At 26.9% G+C, this 15,892-nt stretch overlaps 2 protein-coding genes across 4 annotated transcripts; one reads left to right on the top strand and one right to left on the bottom strand.

The window, feature by feature from the left end:
• Positions 1 to 3,901: 3,901 nt before the first annotated feature.
• LOC103569620 (15-hydroxyprostaglandin dehydrogenase [NAD(+)]) lies at positions 3,902 to 9,868 on the top strand. Of its 2 annotated transcripts, none has more exons than XM_008546985.2 (7): positions 3,902 to 3,991; positions 4,089 to 4,252; positions 6,560 to 6,686; positions 6,763 to 6,869; positions 6,982 to 7,155; positions 7,417 to 7,571; positions 7,663 to 9,868. In XM_008546985.2, exons 1-7 carry the CDS (start codon positions 3,988 to 3,990, stop codon positions 7,904 to 7,906), a joined length of 975 nt encoding a protein of 324 aa, XP_008545207.1. In that variant the 5' UTR covers positions 3,902 to 3,987; the 3' UTR covers positions 7,907 to 9,868. The 2 variants fall into 2 exon arrangements, with proteins under 2 accessions (XP_008545207.1, XP_008545208.1); XM_008546986.3 differs by having other exon boundaries at positions 3,907 to 3,991; positions 4,101 to 4,252.
• On the bottom strand, positions 9,060 to 15,802 carry LOC103569619 (protein LSM14 homolog B). Of its 2 annotated transcripts, none has more exons than XM_008546983.3 (7): positions 15,571 to 15,802; positions 14,657 to 14,811; positions 14,291 to 14,588; positions 12,637 to 12,826; positions 12,236 to 12,559; positions 11,799 to 11,978; positions 9,060 to 10,886 (listed from the first exon to the last, which is right to left on the bottom strand). In XM_008546983.3, the coding sequence occupies exons 1-7, from the start codon at positions 15,689 to 15,691 to the stop codon at positions 10,544 to 10,546; spliced, it is 1,611 nt and encodes a 536-aa protein (XP_008545205.1). In that variant the 5' UTR covers positions 15,692 to 15,802; the 3' UTR covers positions 9,060 to 10,543. The 2 variants fall into 2 exon arrangements, with proteins under 2 accessions (XP_008545205.1, XP_008545206.1); XM_008546984.3 differs by having other exon boundaries at positions 9,247 to 10,886; positions 14,396 to 14,588.
• Positions 15,803 to 15,892: the final 90 nt, after the last annotated feature.

The raw sequence follows: 15,892 nt of genomic DNA, 5'->3' as shown, positions 1-15,892 counted from the left end.
CTCAAGGAATAATTATTTTGCCTTATCTTTTTTTTTTCATTATATAATAATACTCTCATATTTTTCTATTTGACCATTTTACAACTGTTTCAAAATTCAGTTATATATTTATAAGATGAATGTAGCAGGTATCAGACAAATTTAAAATTATAAATAAGTAAATAATTAAAAAAATAATATTTATAAAAAATGCACTTATTAATTTCCAAATTTTTTAAATGCCCATTTTTTGAAAATTTAATTTTATTAATTACTTTTTTTATTTATTTATAATTTTAAATTCGCCTGATATCTAATACATTCACACTCATATATATTTGTAGTAAAATTAAAAAAATACTTATTACTGATTAGATTTAAAACTTTTCAAAATTTTTATCTTATATTTTTTTAATCGTTCATATTTCCCTGTATCGATAATAATTTATTACAGTAAATAAATTATTGTTATTAAATAATCCAGCGAAAAATATTTGACTGACAATATGCTGAAAAAAGGCCGAAATAAAAAAATGTTTAACCCCTGAAAAGTACACTGGGTACAAAGTATCCACCCCAAAATTTTATTTCGTTATAATTATTTATGTATATTTAACAAAGGGCTCTTTTTTTAAATATAGATACACGGAGAGAAAATTATGGTAACAATTACAATATATTATGGGAATGGTTCTCATACTGCATGGTAACCGGTTTTTTTCAAATGTTGATTATAGGAACGGCACTCCTATATATTTTGGTAATCATTCCTATAATTATGGGTATAATTCCCATATGGTATCGGAATAGTTCCTATGGAATCATGGTAACCATTACTATAATATTATGGTAACGATTACCATAATGTATGGGAATTATTACCATAATATTATGGTAACCATTGCCATAATATTATGGTAATTGTTACCATAATATTTAGAAATTATAATAATTTTTTTTTTTTGTAATGAGCGTTTTTTTATATACTTAAAATTTTGTAACATACAAAAAAAAACGCTCCTTACAAAAAAAATTATTATAATTTCTAAATATTATGGGAATTATTACCATGTTATTATGGTAACCATTCCCATACTATTATGGTAACTATTCCCAGAATATTATGGTAATCTTTACCATAATATTTAGAAATTATAATATATTTTTTTTTTTGTAATATGCGTTTTTTTTATATACTTAAAATTTTGTAATATACAAAAAAAAACGCATTTTACAAAAAAAAAAAAAATTATTATAATTTTTAAATATTATGGGAATGATTACCATAATATTATGGTAACCATTATCATAATATGATGATTATGTTTACAATAATATTATAGGAATAGTTACCATTATATATAGGGCTTATTCCCATATACACTTAGGAACCATTACAATGTGGTTATAGGATTGGTTACTATTTGCTTGTGGGAACTATTCCTATGAGTATGGTAATCATTACCATGATTCTTTCACATGCGATATGGAAACTGTTACCATAATGATAGGAATTGTTCCTATACTTATGGAAACTTTTCCCAGAAAGTATGGGTCTATGTCCCATAATCCCAAGTAATCATTACCATAACGGTATGGGATGATATTTCATAAACGTACTACGAACAGTTACCATAATTTTCTCTCCGTGTAGACAAATAATATTGTATCTATATTATAGATCATTTTCTCAGCTTTAATTTAAAAAAAAACTCTCTGTTATTAGGGACCAAGATATTTGAAAATAAAATATGTTGGGTACTTTTCACCCTCAATATCTAAAGAGGTATACCGTTTAGAAGTGTGCTTATCAGGAGTTAAGAAGCCTAAATTTAGCTGAATTTTCGCCAAAGCCACAAAATTTTATTGGAAAAAACTGAAAGTAAGCCAAAATCATCGAAATTTTATTATTTTCAATAAACAAATCCGAAAAATGAACAGAAAACATTCAAGATTTTAGGTGAAATTTTGTCCGAGATAATTTTCGGTTTTGTGTCCACTGTAAAAATCTTTCACATTATTTACTATTCGTAAAATATTCCTTGTAATTTATTACTAAAAATACCTACCATATAAATTTAAAAATAACAACAAATGTTACATAAACTAAATATTTATATACGTGATTATTATTTAAAAGTTATCTTAAGACGATAAAATAATATCAGAAAAATTGTAGTGTCTAAAGTTTAAAGATATACATGTATGAAGTCATAAACTTAAAATTATATTTATACTATAAAAGATATGAGTGAATTCTCTCGAAATCCTCAAAAGTGTCCACGTGATCGGTTTTTAAATATAATATCATTACAAATATTACGACTTTTTTAATTGTAAGGTCGAAAAATAATTCACATTAATCATGTGAATAATATCGTAGTGATACTTTATATGATAAATATGTTTTTTATCTCTAAATAAAGAAAGAAAAAATTTCGCATTTATAAAATTTAAAAAATAAAATTGAACTATATGATAATATACTTGACAAGATTTCTATTGGCCTAGACTATCATGTTCTTCCCTGGTTTCAGTATAACTCGGGTGCCCTCGTGCCAAGAATCTAGAAGGGAAAGTCGCGTGTCTGATAAGAGACTGACGTTTCATTAATTTTTATTGACTTTTCTTCACCTCTTGTTCGAAGAAGATATCTATAAACCATAGAAAATAATAACAATAATATACATATATATGCGAAGAAACATCGAGATTATTCATAGCAGTTAGAAGCAGTTCAATTATGAACTTTGAATTCACTATCAGTCACTAGAAATAACTTTTATAAATTTTATAATATATTATAACTTATATGTTTAATCAGAATCAAATTTTTTATTTTGACGTCTATATCAAAGATCATATAGGAAAGATCAATAAAAATAGTTATACTTTTTAATACGTATAATTTTAATAATTAAGTCGAGTGTGCGCAGTAAATAATTCATCGACCATAAACAAAATCTTTATTAATTTGAAAAATATTTAAGCGGGACCACTAGTGTGAAATTTTGAAAAATCATTTTTTTTCCATATTTCGATAACCTATATCTTCAAAAATAACATACTGAAATTTCTGGTGTATATCTCGAATAGTTTTTTTGAGTTACAATCATCTGAAGAGCAGCCGCTTATCGGTTCTCAAAAATACATTTTTCAAAATTGCTGCAGTTAACTCGAAAACAAATAATTCGATCGATTTGATTTGAATTGCAGTTTCTTTTATATGTTTCTACGTACCACGAACCTTCAGTTTTTCGATCGAATCAAAAATATAATTTTGCCAGGTCAAAAATCATCAAATTTTCGCGCGAAATTTGAAATTTTTTTGAAAAACTCCGCCATTTTGTTAAATTTCAATTTTTTTCTTAGCCCGAGGGTCCTGGTACGGGAAATATCTTCTAGTTTAATAAACTTTTTGGTTTTTTTGATTTCATGGACTGTGAAGGTCGCTATCACTGCAGCAGTGGGGGACTTTTTTTTAACATTGGGAGATTGTGAATAACTCGCTGAATTTTGAGTTTTTTGGTCCAAAAATTTGGTCTTGTATTTATTATATATCCACAAATATATCCTTAAAACATTAAAGCATTCCATGCAGTAGTTTTCGTTAAAAAAATTTCCAAAAATCATCGTTTCTTCAGGCGGTTACACTAGTGGTTCCCCTTAAATAAAAAAGTAGATATTAAATAATATTAAATTTTTTTATTTTAATGTGGAAATGATTATCAATATGAGTTTTTAAAAGAAGTGAACTCTCCCCTCTTCAATCTACGCGTGTCGCGACTGATTATTTGTCTTTTTAAATTCAAGGAAGGGACGGACACGCGGTGGCGCGTGGATACAATTACGTTGTTCTTCGACAGATATAAATATAAATTTGATTAGCATTGCTAACTTTAGTTTTATTCTCTCTACTCATTGAGACGAGAAAATTCGCTGTTCAGTATTTTAAAATTAATTGTAATTAAATTTAAAAAATATAAATAAGTAATATTTTAATTTAATATGGGTAAGTTCAATGTATTAAATTATGTTATTTATCATAAATAATTGAAAATTTATTTTATTACTTCTATCAATATAATAATTCATTAAAATTATTTTAGCCGATTTTCCAGATCGTAAAAGTCGTCGTGCGTCTGCTGAAGAAAAAGCTAAAGAACTTGAAATAATAAAAGGTCTTGTTTGTGGAAAAAATATTATTATAACTGGTGGAGCTTCTGGACTGGGTTACTCATTTGTTAATCACTTTCTTGAACATGGTGCAAAGGTATGTTAAATATTAAATACCAAAGTACTCTCGCCTGCTTCACTTTTTATGTAATTGTTGGTAATTTATATTTAAATATTTAAAAAAATAAAGAACCAGTGAAATTTTGAAATAAGGTATTCAGGTTTGAATAAATTTTCATTTCTATAAAAGTTTAAAATTTTGAAGAAAATTCGTTGAAGAATAAGCTGATGAATTTCATTGTCGGCTGCTATACCATCATTCTAAAAACATTTATCGATAACTACCAGATACATCATACTCTACAAATCGAATCAAATACTTGATCTAAATAACGGAGAATATTGAAAATTCACTTAAATAATGTGACTAAAACAAATAACATTCAAAAAGACGCATCAATAACACAGGTTTAAACGGTGACAAAAATGAACACAGTAGAGATTAGTCAACTAACCGATTCAACAAGATCTTATTTGTAATTTTACTCTGAAAAAGGTCTTTCGGTATCCGAAATGGAAGTAGATTTCTCATTGTTTACTTATTTTGAAGTTTTAAGATGAAATTGAATTATAAATACACTGAGAAAAAACTGGTTTTCTGAACTATGAAAAACATAGTTCAATGAAGCCTCCACTATTACCCTCAGTTCAGATAACTAATATATAGTTGTAAAATGTACGATAGTATCATAGTTGTTTTAAGTGTGTTATACAGTAAAACCTGGTTATAAGTTGCTGTTAGGGGCTGTAGGAAAAAAATTTCTTGGAAATGGCTTTCCCCTACTCTTATCATTTACTCGGTGATCGCTCAGTTTTCTGCATATGTATACGTCGTGTTCGTGTTTGTGTCCACAGTCCTTTTATAAGTTAGTTGACGTTTGTCATTTATATATACGCACATACTTTATCAACTTATAAAAGGACTGCAGAAGCAAACTTTTCATGACACCGAAAAACTGCGTTAGTGGAACTGGAGTGGGGGTAGCATTTCGAGACGAGCGAAAACAAATAGAGGGGAAGTAACTTATAACCGAGTAACTTATAACTTATTAAATATTTACCACAACAAAACAAATGCTTAGTTAAAACTACTACTTTCAAATAGTTTGATGCTTTGATATAGTTCAAGAAACTAGAAATATTAGTGAAGCTGACTATTTTTTCATTTCGATCCCTTTTCAATTACAACCATCCACTTTTCTCTCAGTGTAAACTTTTATTGACATTTTTAATGAATTTTGAGGTCTAAAACCGCCCAAGATAAAATAATGGAATTTCAACTGTAACACAGAATTCAATAATTTAACTTTAAGCCTTTGTGAAAATTCAAAAAATTATCCTAAAATGCAAATTAAAAAAAAAGGAAAATATAGCTCATTTTATCAGCTTTGACGTCATTTTTACCTAATACGAGTATAGGTTTCCGTTAAAAAGTTATTTCAGAAAAAAATAACAGTAATAGCGTTTTCCGTTAACTTGAATATTAAAAATCTCTGAACTTAACTGAGATAATCATTCATAGAATATGTGTAGCAAGTTTCTATAAAATTCATTTATAATGGTGGGTAACAAGACGCATTATATTACATATATAATTCTTTGGAAATTCTACTATAAGGTCAAATACAAAATAGTTAGATTTCTATGAAATCTACTATAAATATATTCGTTTCGTAAAATTTGAAATGAGACCTTGTTGAATGGATAATTAAGTTGACTATTCGGTACTCCGTTGAGTTTTGCCACCGTTAAAGACTGTACTCTAGTTAGAATCACTTCGGAGTATTTTGGTAATAGTTTTAGTGTAACCATTTTATAGTTTTGTCGCAATTCATTTTGGTTCATTTGAAATTATTAATGCAAGTCTTTTTGAATTTACCTGACTTTCGTCGAAAAGTAAATTTTCTTACTTATTCTTAGAAATTCGTCTTCCTCATTTATTAGTATAACAATTTTATCATAATTATATAAAATACATTATCAGACAATAAGTGTATTCGGGTTTAATCAAAACAAATAATGATTTTTGTAAATGGCGCGAAAACTTAAATAATAAATTTTTTAAATTAATAAAAAGTTTATTATTGACAAAAATGAGTGTGGATGTAGCAGGTATCAGACAAATTTAAAATTATACATAAAAAGTAAATAATTAAGAAAATAATATTTATGAAAAATGCACGAATTTCAAAATTTTTTAAATGCGCATTTTTTAAAAATTTAATTTCATTAATTATTTACTCTATTTATTAATAATTTTAAATTTGTCTGATGTCTGCTATATTCACACTCATTGACAAAAATATAAATAATTAAATTTAACAAAATATATCATTTATTTTAGAAAGTTGCAATTATTGATGTGGATACAGCAGCTGGGGAGCAAGCTGTTAGAATAGTAACTAAAACCTATGGAGAAGAAAAAATTATTTTCATCAATGCTGACACATCAAATCATTCACAAATGTTTGGTAATTATTTTAAAGTTTTTAATTAAATAAATTTAAAATTCAAATTACTTAAAAAAACTTTTTTTTAAATTAATAGATACATTTACTCAACTATCGAAATCTATGGATAGTATCGATATCGTAGTTAATAACGCAGGTATTTTAGATGAACGACGATGGGAAAAAGAAATCGCAGTCAATGTTGTAAGTTATTTGTAATATAATAATATTTAACAATGAAAATTGTTTAAAGACTTTAAATTTAAAAAATATTGATAAAAATGATAAATTAATTATTTTTTATTTTTATCGATAGACTGGAATGTTATCTGTTGCAACTCTTGCACTACAATTTATGGGCAAGGATCAAGGACACAATGGAGGAGTTCTTGTAAATATAGGTCAATATTTTGATTTTAAAACAACAGCTCAACTTCCAGTTTATACAGCAACTAAATTTGCAATGATCGGGCTTTCACAATCACTCGGTGTAAGTTTTTTTTATTTTTTTTTTATGTAATGACTGATTTTAACTTGTCAACCCGCACAAAAAAATATATAAATGACATATATATCCCATATAGCCAATATATTGATAAATATATGTCACATATATATTTTTTTGTATAGGAGTAACTCCAAGTAATTTTTTTTAATTTCAAAAAAAATTTTTAACAGTATATATATATTGTTATGTTATAAAAATAATAAAGTAATACACAGTATATAAATGAATTGATACATTTAATAGGCATCTTATCATTACAAGAGAACTGGCGTACGAGTAATGGGTCTTTGTCCTGGACTAACAGAGACTGCACTTACTATCAATAGTCCAAATAGACTATCATCAAGAATAATGAAAGCAGACTTTGTTAAAAACCTAGAAAATTTATCTATTCAAACGTAATTATCAACTTGATATACTTGAATAACTAAATGCAATAATAATTTATAAAGTGTTCATCAGTATAATAATAAATACTTTTAATTTCAGGCCTTATATCGTAGCGAAAGGTTTGATGACAATTCTCAGATGTGGTGAATCCGGCAGCATATGGGTTATTGACAATGGACAAACACCATACGAAGTACTGACACCACATTACAAATCTTTGAAAAGATATTACAAGAACAATTTTATTCCCACGTTTACTCAACCAATGACGAAAGGACGACCAATGAGTGAACTTAGAATTTACGACAATAATATACGAACAGGACTTACAAGTTGTGCTTAAAATTATAATTAACATTAAAAGCTAAGATAAAAAATAAATTTAACAATTAAATTAAATACTTTTTACTGTAGAAAATTAGATTTAAGTTAAGACTTCTTTTTTTTATACATTTATTAAATTACAGAATGAATGAACAAAATGAAATCAACAATATCATTTTAGTTTCAATCGTTTTAGACTGAATAAAAATTTTATATTTATAATAAGAAATGTATAAAAAGTACTACGGATAATTGTAAATATTGTGAAGAAAAAAAATTAAGTAATAAATTTAAGAAAAAAAAAAAAAAAAACATAATTCAAGTACATGAAAATGGTTATTTTTTGTTTTTCATTTAATTATTATTATTATTCAGCTTCATGAATCACAGTGTCTACTGTACAAAAAAAAGTTAATTGTCAGTAATTGTTCATGCTGTTTAAATTACATGCGAAGAGAATTTAACATATGCATCGAAATCATCTACAATAACATTTTTTTTTCTCTCTCTTTATTTAATTCTCGCTTACAGCCTCACAGAAAAAATTTGAATTGTACTGACAATCGTCGAATTATACAATCTGTATAAACAGTATTTATATTTCTTAATAGAAAATGATATTTTAGTTAAATCAATTAACATGAGTGTGGAATATTTTTTTATTAATTTGAGGTGTAGACATTACATATATAAGAGATGACTCAATTTAAGTCTATAAAAAAATAACAGCCGCAAACAATCAATTAATAATTATCAATAAACTTTTTTTTTCTTCTTAAATTGTCTCATAATAATCATACAATTTTAACTTCAATTTTAATTTTAAAATCTAAATTCAAAACAGCGTGAGATTCATTTAAACCCACACATACTTCTGTCGTTTCAAAAAAAAAAAAAATAATAAATTCAAAACCCTACAGTAAATATATAAAAGTAAGATGTGCAAATAGTTACAGTTATCGTTGGCAATTATTAATATAAATAATAAATTTTTCAAATAATTTATTTGTTTTATTTGCTCGTAGTCATTAATTATCAAATAAATTTTCTTTTAGGGTTTTATTATATCATAAACAATATATCATTTATGATTTATAATAATGTAATTATTTTTAAATACTCTGATATTATAAAAAAAAAAAATATTTATATAATTTATATCCCCACGCGGATAATTTAAACTCGATAATTATTTTTTGAAATCTCATTAAGACAAATCTTTAACTTTATTTATTGGCAATTAATTTTCAGTAATACCATTGTAACACGTGGCATAATTTTGAAAAATTTATTATCACGACACACTGCTCATATCATTCTTATTATTTATAATTTTTTTTTAATTGTTATCAATTTTACTTTTTTAATATTTATTTATATCCTATTTTACATTTCACCGTTACATATTATATATCTATATATATAGTATAAAGCATGACATTAATTTTACATTTAATTTTCTCAGAGAAAATACGTTACCGATTGATAATTTCACTCGGTCAATGATCACATCCAATACGTTAATTCATGCGAGTTCATGATAAGCAATCAATGTTTAATGATTGCGAGCATTGTATTATTACTATTGTTATTAATTTTTTTTTTTATAAACAGTATTTACGAGAGAACAGCGCATTACGACGTCATACAATTTTTATTTAATTAATTAACTTATAATTACATTATTCAAAATATTTCAAAATTATTTATTGATAATTATAAGGAGACAGATTTGATTGATAACAATCCTTGGCAATAAAACAATCCATCGACTTCCGTCAAAGCGGATACAATCCAACTACACCTAATATTTCCATCATAGTAAATCCTTCCTTTTTTTTTTTAAAACAAATATACGCTTATATAAACATATATTGTTTATTATTTTATGCCTTAATTATTATCAAATTCTACTTACAGGAGAGTCAAATCAAATCTGCTTCTATTCAGTACATGTCTTATATTTATTTTTATTTTTAATTGGAATTTTTTAATATTTTTATTCTTTTTTTTTCTCATATTTTTTACAACTTAAAACACTGAAGAATAAATTTATTCGTTCATTTTTAATTACTTAATTTCTCTCCAAAACCCTTTTCTTATTCTTCATTTTATTTACCGATGATATTCTAAATACTTTTCACTGATGAAACCAAAAAAAAGAAAAATATAACATAATTAAATCGATAATATTAATAGTAATAAAAAAAAAATGTAACTTCAAAAGTATTTAATGCATTTATATCGCGGCTGACGATTATATTCTTGGCTACTTTTAAAATTATAAACGCAATAATATTTATCATTTTAAATAAATTTATAGAATACGAAATTCTGTATACTTTTTCGCAATGTCAAAGTTTTTTTTTGTTATTTTTTACAATGACATTAAATCCACATTAATAATAATTGAATCGAAATACTAATTAAAATTATTATTTTATCTTACTTTCGATTATTTTTATTTCTCTTGCTATTGTAACACCGCACACACAGTAAAAATCTTAAGCTAAGTAAATACTTATAAAGTATCGCGTTGTTTATTTATAATTGTATGTTTAATCCCGTTCTAGTGATTAATAATAATTGTATTGGGTTCAGGGGAGATATATATATACATATATTTGCATGTATATATTTATAAATTTAATCACTTTTACGCGGTACCAGTAACAAGACGATTTTGACTTGTACTTTGATTATTGATAGGACCGTTTTGTCCACCATTACTGTTACTACCGTGATTTTGCCCTCGTTTATTACGATTAGCCGAATTGTTACCTCGATTTCCTCGATAATTTCCACGGTATCCACCTGATCCAACATTTGCTCCACCTAGTGGTCCACCAGGTCCAGTATTATTATTGCGATATGTACCACCACCCATTCCACGGTTATAGTAGCCTCTACCACGGAAACCACCACGTCTTGTTGATGATACTCCAAATGTTTCTGAATTCAATTTACGTTCTGTTCGCCAATCCGTACGTTGAGATCTTCTGTATAATCAAAAATTTTAAATTTTACTTAAGATCTTAAGCAATATCATCATAATTAATGTCAATTATCATGGTGACCACAGAATTTTGAAACTGAAATTTCCTGACTTTTCCAGGTATTTCAGTCAAATAATTTGAAAATTCCCTGACCATATGTAATAATATTAAATCATTGGAAATATTTATTTAATTCAAACTAAAATGGCATAAGTCAGTTTAATGAATAATCAATCATTGTCGCTAAATGAAACTTTATTTTATTGTTTGTCAATGTTCATAGATTTTTTTCATTTATTAAATGAATAATTTTTTATTCTTTATTTTAAATCTATGTTTTTATATAACTTACTCTATAATAAAATATAAATAAATTTTTCATTTTCACTAGAATAAATTTCATAAATAAAAACGTTTTATAGAATATTAATAAAATATTAATCAAGTACGCGAACAATAAATATAAAGAAACTTATTAGTTCAATACTTATGTACACTTTTAATTTTTTTGGTTTTTTAACTTGTCAATATGCAGGTTAATAGCTTGAAGATCCTGACGATTGGTTTCTACCAAGACTTTTTATTTCTAACAGTCTTTTTAATTCTAACTGCTTCATTTTTTCGCTATTGGAATAAATTTCTACTAATTTTTTTTCAAGACGGTATTACAATCGCATTTGCGCCGCGCCACTTTTTGAACAGTTTTGGACAGAAAAAAAAAATTTATCGGAATTTTTCGGTCAAAAAAGGAAAGTAAAAATTTTTCAGCTTTGCGACGAAATCCTCTGACTTTTCCCTGATTTTCCCAGTATATTTATGATTCCCTGACATTTCCAGGTTTTACAGGAATGCGGTCACCATGAATATTTATTTATAAAATAAAAAATTATTATTGATGATATAAATAATACTAACCCTTTACTTCTCTCAACAGCTTCACAGCTAATATTATCAAAGAACGATTTAGCTTTGTCATAATGAACAACATCAGTTTCTTCTTCAGGTTCTCCCTCACCAGCGCCTGTCTCATTTCCGCTGTCATCTTTCTTTTCATTTTCTGTACCCACATCAATCTTTGTTTTAGCCAATCGAGATCTAAATAAAATAAAATTATTTTTTTTATTTATCAAGTGCTGTCACCTAAAAATTACGTTGTAAGTAAAACAAATAATGTAAGTACATCGCGTAAACCGAACGTCATTAATTGTACGACGGCTTTAATAAATGTACAAATTTTATTTCGCATGATATCCACATTCATCATTTCACAATAGTATTGAAACAAATCCGGCACAAAATCATGCGTTATTATAATAATAATAATAATAAGTAATAAGTAAATAAAAGCTTACCTAAGTTCTTCGAATTCAGTATTTGCTTGTTCAAAATCATAATCATTGTCGAATTTCAAAGTATTTTTAGGTTTACCACCAGCATTACCCGCTTGATTTTGTGGAAAAGCACCACCACGTCCTCGTCCACGCCCGCGTGAAACGTTACCACGTGGGATCCATCCACCACGACTGCCACGACCACCCTGAGGTCCATGAGAACCTTGGGATCCATGAGAGCCACGAGAATGTCTTTGATTGTGCATCTGATTATCATGAGTAACTACATCACGTTTTCCGTCGCTGTAATGTGACATTCCACTGCCAGTCCGAGCACGATTTTGTCTACATAAAATATTTTTATTATTTTATTAATATGAAATTAAAATTTATAAATTTTGTAATTTAAATAAAAATATTACGTGTCGCGTTCACGATGTTGTTGTGAATGTACAGTTCGATTAGTAGGTTTCTCAACAGCTTTTCCAACAGATTGTTTTTGTTGTTGCTGTTGTCCTACTTGGGTTCCTTGATCCATTGTTGGGCTCTTTCTAGTAAGCAATGAAGATGTTGGTGTCGTTGAACGTGAGCCACTTATTAGATCCATAACACCTATAATTTAATTAAAAGATAATTAATATGTTAATTACTACTATCAATAAATGATAAATAAAATATATTTTGTAATGATTGGTTGAGAAATTTCAATTGTTGTTTCTATTTTTTTTTTCTTTAATTATTACAGTGAAAATATGTAAAATCATAAGACGTAAAAGTAATCAGGAATTTAAAGAAAGATGGTAAATTTAGTGGTTACGATTAATATTTAATATTAGAAAAGTATTTTAAAAAAGAAATTTTGTTTAAACAGCAAGTAGTTTTAGTGACATATCTAAATGTTAAATTAAATTTAAATTTAAACTATTTAATAACAGAAATCTAGATTAAATAATTTTTTATCAAAATAATTATAGATAGTAAAAATAAATTGTGGTTTTAAATAAAAGTTTATAGTGGTTTAAAGTATAAGAATTATATTGTCATAGAAAAAATAATATTTAATAGACGAAAAAGAGTAACTGCGAACTATATGTATATATTAGGGTGGTTGTTAAAAATTAAATTTTCTCAGGTGACCTGCCTCGTGCCTCAGGACGATCACAGTTCATTTTTGATACAATCGCGGTTTTTTTTAAATATCTCATTAAATATGCAGATTAAAGGAAAAAGTCATAGGAACAATTTTGTAGGAAATTAAATTCTTGACAAAAAAGGTCGTGTTCATTTTTTTTATAGAATGTGTATTCACAAAGATATTTTAAAAAAACTTTTTTAGATTTTATCAATTGAGCATTTAAAGGATTACGAATGTTGAAAATAACATTTTTCTAAGTATATAGAAACTATAACAAACATTAATGATTGATATGTTACAAGTTATGAAGTTGTCTATATTTAAGAAAAAATGTTAGTTTTAACATTCGTAATTCTTTAAATGCTCAATTGATAAGATCTAATAAAGTTTTTTTAAAATATCTTCGTAAATACACATTCTATAAAAAAAATGACAATGACTTTTTTTGTCAAGAATTTAATTTCCTACAAAATTGTTCTTATGATTTTTTCCTCTAATCTGCATATTTCATGAGATATTAAAAAAAATTGCGATTGTATCGAAAAATGAACTTTGATCGTCCTGAGGCACGTGTTCTTTTTGCTTAAAAAGAAAAAACCAAATTACCCACTCATCCTTTCACTAAAAAGAAGCTTTTTATGAATCGTCTGAGAAAATTTAATTTTTAACCACTCTAATATATATATTATTTATATAGATACTAGAGCGCAATCAATATAATCGTTAGCAATGAGTTTAAATAAAAATGAATGTTTAAAAAATAAAGCTAATAAAAAGCAATAGGCATAGTTAAGCAAATTATCAGCGATACAAATCTGAGCTTTTTATTGTACCATGCCAATAAAAAGGAAATAATAGAGTGCAGAAAATGTGGCAAATAAGCAGCAGATGAAGACATGCGTCGTTTGCAGACGATAGTGTTCATAGCAAAAACCGTTTACCATCTTCAAGAGATTGATCTTTTGTCAACGGCTTGACGTTGGCCGTCGGCAGTGTATTGGGGATATTGATGACGTTGGAATCGATGGGTCCTGAGGTCAACTCACTTGGAGGTTTATTCATTGTTCCTCGAGGATCTCTAACTGGAGGCATCGTCATTACTGGACCCATTGCTCCCATGGCCATGCCATACGGCGGCCCATATTGTCCACCCATTGGAGGCATTTGACCCATCATCGGATGTCCATATCCAGGCTGCGGTTGGTATGACTGTTGGTTCATCGTTGGTTGAACTGTCATCTAAAAATAACAACACATATTTATTATTAGTTAATTATTAAAATTGTGTTTAATTATTTACTATTTACCTGAACAATCGCCGGATCATTAGGAATAGTGTTGACATTGTTGATAACCCGAATGTCCTTTATATCAGAGCCTCTGAAGAGAATGTACTCGTAAATTTGATTTTGTGGAGCGACCGGAAATTTCGTGTCCCGATCCTCGGTACCGAACGAACGTACTGTAATATATTATAAATTATATTTTACAAAAAAATTCTGGCAACAAGTACAAGGGCTTAAGTACACAAGGTATTAAAGATTAAAACTGGTGACTCATCGATATATTTTCATTTAATCTACCAATCAACAAGTTTGAGAAATTTTCATCAGGAAAAGAATGTAAATGTAAACAGCATATAGTAATTCATTAATGGTAACTAACTGTTGCTCAAACGCGATAATAACAGAAGCTACCGACAAAAAAAAACATATAATATTTCAACGTAAAATTCCTGGATCTTGATAATAATTTTTTTTTTCTTTACTTTTGAATCTGCGAGGTCAAAACTTTATGATAAATTTTATTAAAGAATTCTTTTTTTTTCTTTTTTTTTTTTTTTTTAAATAAATTTTTTTATTTTGTCATTGAAAAATACTTTTAAATAAATACAAATAATATTTTTCAAGTAATTTAATTTAAAAATAATTTTTTCAATATAAAATAATAAAAAAAAAACTTATGAGCTGGAAAAAATGAAATTTATAACTGGAAATATTACTAACTGAATATGATTGTTTGTTATAATATTAATGAACAAAGATGATTTAATGAGACAAAAATGATGATAATTAAATTGAGTGAATAAAAAATGAGAGGATTGAAATATAAATGAAAATGTGTTGTTAATTTTAAATAAGTTGAGCCGGAAAAAATGGAGCAATGATGCTTACAAATTGTACTCCATCTTGAAATGATACTATGTTACAAAAAGACTCACCATTAGCGAGAGCAATAGTACATTCTTGAGGATCAACAGTAAAAAGTCTTCCTTCATAACGAATATCAGCTTTAGATATTAAGCTGATCTTAGAGCCAAGTTCTGGCATTCCAGAACTCATCTTGACCGTTTTATTATTTATTCTTAAATAAAAAATTTATATATATATATCGTTAGAGAACCCGCGATACCATCTGACCAAGTGAACAAGCCGACACCAATATGCTGCTGAATCTCGTGCCTGTGTCCTGTGTCGCTCTTTCCAGTTTAGCCAACATTTTAAATTAACCGCGCATGCTCTCATTGAATACTATTCAAAATA

This window comes from Microplitis demolitor, chromosome 5, assembly GCF_026212275.2.
Source record: "Microplitis demolitor isolate Queensland-Clemson2020A chromosome 5, iyMicDemo2.1a, whole genome shotgun sequence".
NCBI lineage: Eukaryota > Metazoa > Arthropoda > Insecta > Hymenoptera > Braconidae > Microplitis > Microplitis demolitor.
This window is presented reverse-complemented; position numbering and strand designations above follow the sequence as displayed.